The sequence below is a fragment of the Adiantum capillus-veneris genome, chromosome 7 (genome assembly GCF_014529385.1).
Source record: "Adiantum capillus-veneris isolate H3 chromosome 7, ASM1452938v2, whole genome shotgun sequence".
NCBI classification, from domain to species: Eukaryota; Viridiplantae; Streptophyta; class Polypodiopsida; order Polypodiales; family Pteridaceae; genus Adiantum; species Adiantum capillus-veneris.
Window position 1 is genome coordinate 7,240,899 of NC_140937.1, and position 9,336 is coordinate 7,250,234.

The 9,336-nt window shown below is 42.1% G+C and overlaps 1 protein-coding gene across 1 annotated transcript; it reads left to right on the forward strand.

Annotated features, from left to right (window-relative positions):
- Window positions 1–3,755: 3,755 nt before the first annotated feature.
- On the forward strand, window positions 3,756–8,587 carry LOC147453396 (eukaryotic translation initiation factor-like). The gene is made up of 9 exons (XM_086515584.1): window positions 3,756–4,108; window positions 5,056–5,133; window positions 5,295–5,396; window positions 5,651–5,917; window positions 6,006–6,100; window positions 6,202–6,289; window positions 6,364–6,714; window positions 6,809–7,051; window positions 7,138–8,587. Exons 1-9 carry the CDS (start codon window positions 3,953–3,955, stop codon window positions 8,206–8,208), a joined length of 2,451 nt encoding a protein of 816 aa, XP_086371710.1. The 5' UTR covers window positions 3,756–3,952; the 3' UTR covers window positions 8,209–8,587.
- Window positions 8,588–9,336: the final 749 nt, after the last annotated feature.

Below are 9,336 nucleotides of genomic sequence, written 5' to 3' on the forward strand. Positions count from 1 at the left end.
TCATGAATTCAGTGCATTTCTGGCTAGTCGTTGGATAAAACACCAATGTACAGTGCCTTATACACCTCAGCAAAATGGTGTTGTTGAGAGGAAAAACAGGTCACTTACAGAAATGGCACGATGTATGGTCAAAAGTCAAGCTTTGCCGCATTCTTTTTTGCTTGAGGTCATCATGTGTGCCACTAATGTACTAAACAGGTGTCCTACGAAAGCTTTGCAGTCTATTACTCCATATGAAGCATGGCATGATAGAAAGCCTTCTATTGAGCACATGCGTGTTTTTGGCTGTTTGGCATATGCTTTGGTGCCACAAATACAACGCAAAAAATTGGATGATAAGGCTGTCAAATGTATTTTGTTGGTTATAGTGCTGAAAGCAAAGGTTACAGGTTGTATCATCTGTAAAAAAATCGTATTTTGGTTTCACGGGATGTAGTGTTTGTGGAAGATTCTGTTCAGCCCTTGTTGTCATGTACTAGAGACAGTAATGTAAGCTCACAAGACATTTATGACACTTTGTTTCCTCTTTTCAGTGGTGGAAATATAAATGTAAGTTCCAATGAGGCAAATGTACAACCTATGGGGGTTTCTGAAAATGTTATAGATTAGCCTATTACTGATGCAAATGTACATGATGTACTTGATGAGGAAAGGGCTAAAAATGAGCAAGCTAGAGGTATGCCAAAATGGCTGGTGCACACTTTGCATGACAGTAAATTGGATACACCTTTGTCTAGTCGACTCGTTCAGGCTCTCGCAATGCATCTTATGCATCAAATTGTTATGCTTTGGTTGTGTCTAGCTTACATGATGTTGAGGAGTCTCTGTCTTTTGATGAAGCACATAATTCAGAAAATTGGATGGCTGCCATGCAATCAGAATATGATGCACTTATAGGAAATGACACATGGACTTTATGTGATTTGCCTCTTGGCAAAAAGACCATTGGTATGAAGTGGGTTTACAAGTTGAAATGCAAGCCGGATGGTGAGATCGATCACCATAAGGCTCGACTTGTTGCAAAGGGTTATGCACAGCAAAAAGGCATAGATTATGAAGATACTTTTGCTCCCACTTGTCGTATGACTACTGTGCATTTTCTATGTGCATTGGCAGCTCATTTTGGTTGGGATGTACATCAATCAGACATTGTTACTGCTTTCTTGAATGGTGACATATTTGAGGAAGTTTATGTAACGCAGCCTCGCGGTTTTGTCATAAAAGTACAAGAGGACAAAGTGTGCAGATGTAAGAAGGCTTTGTATGGGTTGAAGCAATCTCCTCATACTTGGTACGAGAAAGCTAACACTCATTTGGTCAACCGAGGCTTTCGTAACAGTCCAATAGAAAGCACAATGTATGTAGTGCGTGAGGGTGATGTACTTCTCATTGTGGTTCTTTATGTCGATGATTTGCTGATCACTGGACCAACTGAGAGACATATTGCTGAATTTAAGGCTGATTTGAATGCCACTTTCAAGATGAAAGATTTGGGGATGTTGCATCATTACTCGGGTATACAGTTTAAGCAGTGTGATGGTGGTATTGCCTTGTGTCAGAAAGTTACATAGAGACATTGCTATGTAAGTTTGGACTTGAGGATTGCAAACCTATTGCCACTCCCATGGAAATAGGTTTGAAGTTGAGTCTACATGATGCTCGCGATCCTGCTGATGTCACTCTTTACCAAACTACTGTTGGCTGCCTCATTTATGTATGCAACACGAGTTCGGATATTCAGTTTGCAGTCTCATAGGTCAGCAGATTTATACATAGCCCAGGGTCTAAGCATTGGCAGGCTGTCGAGAGGATTTTCCGCTACCTTAGTGGCACTTTACATCTTCCCTAAGGCTAGGGCTGGCATTATATCCCTGATGTTAGGCTCAGTAGCATACTCATCTATCATAGAAAATAGATCATTGTGAGTTGCTATAAACACGGCATTTACTTTTGGTCGTCGTGATAGAGCATCGACCACTTGATTGTGCTTGCCAGTAATATGAAAATTAAATCGCGAAATAAAATTTTCCCACCTCATTTGTTTGTCGGAAAGCTTAGTTTGCATCATGAAGACTGCTCGATAATGGTGGGCTAGTCTACGAGGTAATGGTGAAGCTTCCAAGACATGGAAAACTCTACGAGTTTCCATAATGAAGCAATGTCTTGCAAGCAATGCCAAAGACAAAGTGCTTACCGAATGGCGAAGTTTGAAGCTAATGAGTATATCCACAAGTATGTGGACAAGTTTTGGGATTTACATCTCAAAATCATTGATTCTATTGTCTACCAAAACTTTAGACTTCGCCGAACAAAAGCAACAATTTTGTGTGGGACTACTTGAAGATATGGTCGAGTATGTCAACTCTCAAAGGCCTAGGACCATTAATGAGGTGATTCACCATACGATGGTCGCTTCACGAATCAGTTCCCAACAAGGGGCTAAAAGGAATTTTAAGCCCATGGAAACTAAAGACCGAAATGAACCTTGAGGGATAAAATGCTCAAAACCCTTCCCAAGGAAATTCTAGCAACAACAATAGCAACAAGACCAAGGAGAAAGGAGTTTACAAAGGTAAAAATAAACTCTCTCCGAAAGAGTTAGAAGTTTTTTGCAAAGACCATAAATGTTTCAAGTGTGGGGAGCAAGGGTTGGCTATCGTCCGTAGCTATGATACCAATGTAACGAAATATGGCTATAACATTGATTGTAGCGGAATTAAAGTAACAATAGTGAGCATTTACTTAAGAGAATTCTTAAAGAGCATAAGGAGAAGAACGATTAACTCTTTACCCAGCAATAGCAATTTGCCAATGCTAAACAAAGACATACTCCACATGGAGGGAAAAGGTATGCTTCAAACAATGAGACAAAATAATTCATATAGCAAGAAGAACAAGAGAAAATTATGAAATTTGGTCATGCATAAAGAGCAAAGTCTTCTACTTTTCACTTGTTTCCCTTCAATTGGGGAAATAATGTTTTCAGTGCATGCCATAATGGAATTGATAATCAATTGAATCCAAAATGTTTTTCCAAATGCACTTATATCTAACGTGACACCATGTTCAATCCATAACTATAAAGTGCTTTTAGGAAAATTGAACAAGCAAATTGGAAAAAATTCTTTGAAAGAGTGTCTCAAGGCCATGTTCCACTACTTAAAAATGCAATGTTCAAATGACAAATCGATCAAAGCGTTAAAGGAATTTATCGCTCATCATAATATGTTATATCTATGGAGAAATCCTTCCTTCAACACATGCAAAACTCTATAATCTTAAGGAGTTCAGTTGCCCATGGCAAACATACACAAGTACTTTATCAACGGAGCTGAGGAAAGATGAAAAACATACCTAAGCTTTGGCACAACTATACCTCTTATGTATTCTCAACCTTTTTTCTATGTGCAGTGGTGGAGGGAGGCATGCACAACTCTCTACCCACACCTGAGGCATGCACATACATAAGCTTTGACAGCTCTCTACACACACTTGCTTGGTCTGTCATTTATATCAAGCACATATTTTCTCCTACAATAAGCCTTTGAGTGAAGGAACACATGTGACTTTCAACCAAGATCAACATGATCATGCAACGAAAAAAGAAAATTTGTTTTTCACTAGGTATATGGAGGTTAAAAGCAATACATGGAACCCTACAAAGAGGGGTGAGGTGTGACAGAATTACCCGTCGGGTAAAAGCAATGGACCGACAGTCGCTAGATGGTCGTCGGGGGAAGATATATCTATAATACTTTTGCTCCTCCAGAGAGCTCACGGAGCCCTGCGGCCATGGCTTCCTTCCATTCCTCAATCTGTTGACAAAACAAGACAAGTGACCGCCTTCGCCCACAGGTGCGATCTCTCGTGTACCAACCCCTGCTCCGCCGCTCCCACCTCTTCATTACCCTCAGCGCCTCACGAATCCCTCTCTTCCTACCTCCATTGATCGATGCAGTCAGATCAAACCGTTAGCTTAAGGCCCGGTGGCGGTAAGGGGCGCCTTTTTGGCCCCCGCAGCAGCAGCAGCACTTCAGGGAGCAGCTTGATCACATCCACTAACAGCTTCCCTGATCCTCTGTTCCCAACTCGCCTGAACGATGGCCTGGTATGCTTTTTTTTTTCTTTGGCGTTTTTGCAAGCTTGATTAAGATCGTGTCTGACAAGATAATACCATGTCGAGTAGATTAGGGTTTACAGATGCATTTAACTGCTGGGTGTGCCTGATTGCTTCAACGCTGCTTGATATTGCAAATGGCTCTGTTTCTATCTGGGCTTTTGAGACGGCTGCCTCTCCAATTTGTCTCCTTGTTTTTCCTGGTATGACTCAGGCTATGTCGGTGATGCTTTAGCTGTGATCATGATCGTTGGGTTTGCCAGCTTATATGTTTCTACGGTTGTGTGATTGTTGGAAAACGGCCGTTCCTTTGATTTTGCTGTTGTTTTTTGTTTCTTTGCATGATCACCCTTCTTGATTAGTGCAGACATGGTAAGGTTTGCTCTTTCACCCGCTGCCTTTTGCTCTTCATTTTTTATTTAGCTTCCTGAGTGTAGATCTTTGCTTTGTGATCAGTGGTTGTAAAAAGTTTATGTGGCCCCTCGTCATGAATCCTGGAGATCAGTGTTAGTGTGCGCCTCTTAAGGACTGTTGAGGATGGGTGATGGAGTTCTACATCAGTTCACTCAAATCTTGTTGGTTGGTGTTGGGTATATTGAAGAGAGGAGGATGATCTTTGTCCCAGGTGCAGGTGTACTGGTGTGACGATGCTTGCATGGTCTGTGTCAAGAATGTAGACCAGGGCAGAGCATGTGAAGTATATGGGAACTTTGACGGCTTTGTGTGGATGCTCTGCAATGTTACTGTGATGATGCATTCTAGTTGGAATGATGTTGGCTCTCTATTCCATGTGAAAGCCAATAAACTGCACATGTATGTTGCCATGTTTCATACATGCAGTGCCTCCCTGTTTCCAGTTAGCAAGCTGTCTGCATTTATCAGAGCTTCATATGACGTTTGTAATGTGGGCCTCTGAATTTTTGCCTTTCTGGTTCTAGGGTTCAGATTCAAGATCTCAGAAGCCATCGTCTGAGCGAATCAGGTACAGTCGTGAGGAGCTGTACAAGTATAAAGAGGTGGGATTCTTGTTGATTGCCAAATTTATAAGATTTTCTTTCTTTGTAAAAATGCCACCACAAGACACGCAAAGTAGTTCTTAATGCAAAAGCTTTCCAGGTACCTTCTTTTTCTGTGGTTTCAGGGCTTCTTACCCTTTAAATATTGCATCCATGTGCAGGCTCTTAAGGAAATTCCGCTGGACATAAGAACTGCTATTAGTGAGATTGAGGCCGAGCTCTCTATAGCTGAGGAGCCGGAGTGGGCTCGACCAGCTACAAATGTAATTTTTTTAAACAGCTAGACTTGCTTGCTTTATCAGTGAGAGAGAGTAAAACAAGGCACATGGATTGGTCTTTTGAGATAAATTTAAGAACAAGGCATTTGTGCTTGCGCGCTTGAGAGCATTGTGCAGTGAGTTTTCTTAGCCATTGGATAACAGGGCACGCCTGCTTGCATGTTTGAAAGATTCATTGCAAAGTCAATATACTTTTCATGCTATATTTCTTCTTCTTTCATTGCCATGTCTAAATTCAGGCACAAGCTCCGCCTAGTGCGCCACGCTACACGGAGACAGATAATCGTGATTGGAAGAGTAGAGCACCGTTACCTTACCCCACTCCTGACGATAAAGGGAGGGATGTCCCAAAGGACTCAGGAAAAAGGTCTGACAGTGACTGGCGCGAGAAGGATCTGGAACATGAAGCTTCGAGTTATCAAACAGCTCGGCAGCAAGAGCCACAGCATGCATATAGACAGCAAGAACCTCAGTACCCGAGGCAACAGGAGCCATTGGCCCCAGGGGTATGTCTCCAGGCTATGTCTCTGTTTAAAATTCAAACAAATACGGAAATTAGAGTGACATCCAATATGTCTCTTAACATGGATGCAGGGTCCTGCGCCTGCAATAATTCGAGCTGCTAATCCTTGGTCAGCAAGGAGAGGTGAAATGTCAGAGAAGGATAAGGTCCTTAGGACTGTTAAAGGGTAATTTCTTCCCATCTAGATAATAGGATTTTCTCTCAAGACTGTAAATTTGCGACTGAAGCTACTGTGCATGTCTGACTATTTGTTTGCATTTGTGATAGAATTCTGAACAAATTGACGCCAGAGAAGTTTGATGTGCTCTTGGAGCAATTACTGAATTCTGGCATTGATTCTGCTGAGATTCTGAAGGTATTTAGTCTTTTGACTTGTTTGTTGATCTAGTGAGATTCAAGTTTTTTAATGTAATGATGGTCTTATGACAGGGTGTTATATCACTTGTTTTCGACAAGGCTGTTTTAGAGCCTACCTTTTGTCCAATGTATGCAGAGCTCTGTGTACATCTCAGCAAGGCACTTCCCGAGTTTCCATCTGATGAAGATGACGGAAAACCCGTGACTTTTCGTCGGATTTTATTGAACAGTTGCCAGGAAGAATTTGAAGGAGCTGATAACCTTAGGGCAGACATCCAAAAAATGACCAAACCGGAACAAGAAGTGGAGCGTTTTGAGAAAGAAAAGTTAGTAAAGCTTCGAACGTTGGGAAACATTAGGCTGATAGGAGAACTTTTCAAGCAAAAAATGATACCGGAGAAGATTGTGCATCACTGCGTGCAAGTATGTATTAATACTGGAAGGCACATGGTAGTTACTTTTTCTGCATATATACCTGCCTCGTTTCTTATATGCCATGGTTTCTGTTTTTGAACAGATGCTTATAGGCCCTGATTCCAAAGCTACTCCTGCCGAAGAGAGCTTGGAAGCACTCTGCCAACTGTTTTCAACAGTTGGGAAGCAGCTCGACGAGAGTCCAAAGTCTGCTAAAGCTATAGACATCTATTTCTCTCAGTTGAAAGACTTTAGCAAGAACCGCAGCTTGCCTGCACGAATCAGGTTCATGATTCAGAATGCAGTCGATATGCGGGCTAATAAATGGGTACCTCGACGTGAGGAGGTCAGTTCTTGAATCAGAACATATTGGTGTAGTGTGTCATGTGAAGGGCTTAGCTTAACAGGTTGTTCTTTCTTATGCTTTATCAGGTGAAGGCGAAAACAATTAATGAGATTCATGCAGAAGCTGAGCAAACGCTCGGTATTCGCTCGGGTTTAAGAAATGGGCGGGGGCCACCGGGGGTCATTGGTATGCCTGGTTTAGGAAACAATTTTCCACTGGCAAGGATGGGTGGGATGATGCCAGGGATGCCTAGTCTTTTGCCAGGCGGTGGGAAAATGCCTGGTGCAGCGTCTCCAGTGCCAAATTTTATACCGGTTGTGGATTCTGATGGGTGGGAAACGTATTCCTCTAAAAGCAAGAACAAAATCCCAAGAGAAGGTTTGATTCCAGCCCCGAATGCAATGCCTAGCAAACCTGCTCCTGGATCCAGGCCAAATAGTGCAAGTTCTAAATTCCTACCTCAAGGGAGTGCCGTGTCCTTAATCAATCGACCAAGTGCACTGCTAGGAGATTCGACACTAAAAACGCCTTCTCCTGTGCCTAGGGTACTGGAACCCCTTAATAAGGGGCAGGTTAGTGCAAACGTGAAGCCTGCTGAGAAGGAAAAGGTCTCCGTACCACCGAAACAGGCTGCACCACTGGCATTAAATCCTGCAGCACTTGAGAGAAAGTCGGACTCTTTGCTGAAAGAATTTCTTTCAGTCGGTGATCTTAATGAAGCCAAGCTTTGTGTGGAAGAATTAGAAAACAAGGAGTTCTATCCCCAGTTTGTGCAGATGGCCATCATGGCTCTTTTGGAAGCTCAAGATAGACAGCGAGACCTGGTTGGAACGCTGTTGGAATTTTTGTGGTCCAAGGAAGTCTTGTCTACGAAAGATATTGCAAGTGGCATAGGAATGGTGGCAGAGCAACTTGATGACCTTGCATTTGATGTACCACTGGCTCCAAAGCATCTCGGAGCTCTTGTGGGTAAACTACTTGTTTCCGAGGTGGTTAATGCAGGATCGTTACATGATGTTCTCCTCAAATTGGAAGAAGCCCCTCACCACAGAAAATCAGTTTTGGAGGCAGCTAAGGGAGCAGTCCATTCTGGGCCCAATGCAGAAAGGATCCTTGTGGATCTGAGAGAATGTGAGAAGCTGGTTGAAGGGGCCTGAAGAGAAGAGACCCAATTCGAAACTGAGTCTGGAAATTTTTATTAATCTTGATTGCTTGCTGCTTGTTATTGGTTTTGATTATGTTTGGGAAAACTGACTGAGGAGCTTATTAAGTTAAAGCCAATGTTGAGGTGTTTTTTTTTGTATATCATACGGGAGAACATACGAAGAGTCGTTTTTTCAAGGGCAGCTTGTTGTAGGGACTTTCCCCTACAACACGCAGTTGGTTTGCTGACATGGTCATTGTCAGCTCTCAAAACTTTTGAAAATGGCTTTACCTTGATCACATTGTGATGCTCTCCAGAGGTTCCCTCTTCACTGAAGAAGTATTTTGGGGTCATGCATCATTGTTGTCTATCTAAAACAAGCCATTAGTGAACAATGGAGTCGTACGCAATTTGGCTTTGCATGTGAAGTCTTGAATTACTGAAATCTTCTCTCATGTTTGTAAATGGGTACCTTGCCTATATGGGTCCTTCAGAATGCAAACGTGTCCTTTCTACCTGCTAACAGACTAGGTATGATTGATGTTAATTTTGCTCCCTTGATTAATTTGTTTATGTTGGTATGAAGTCAAGGTCGTCCATCTGTTGGATTATGTAGGCAGGCTGCTTTGACTTGGTACGCTTAATTCTGTTAGAACTAGTATCATTTACATCAATGATGTTGAGTTGAAACTCCCCAGTGCTCAAGGGCATTAGATTACTCAGTGCCGAAGCCCATTGTATCTCTCTTAGAGTTGATTATGTTCAAATCCTCCTAACCAGAGTAAAGCTTCACTCAATGGTTTGCTCCACCTTAGTAGGTTTTCCAAAGCTCACTGTTACAAAATCTACCTACAGGCAACCCTTTCTGTCTGAGAGCAGCAAAGTAATCGTCAGAATATTTGAGCAAGGAGGAGCTTACAAGAACTACTACCTTTGCATACAACTCTTTCATTACTCGGAGAATCCTATCAACCACAAGGGACGAGTTGATAAATAAAGTGCTTTATCATTGCTTAATTTGGCTTTGCATAACTTCAAAAGTATAATGTATGTGCGTTCAAGCACTGATCATTAATCTTGATTCTTCTCTCTCCATTGACTCGTAGATAATCCTGTTGAGATCTTTTTTTTGGAATCTGGC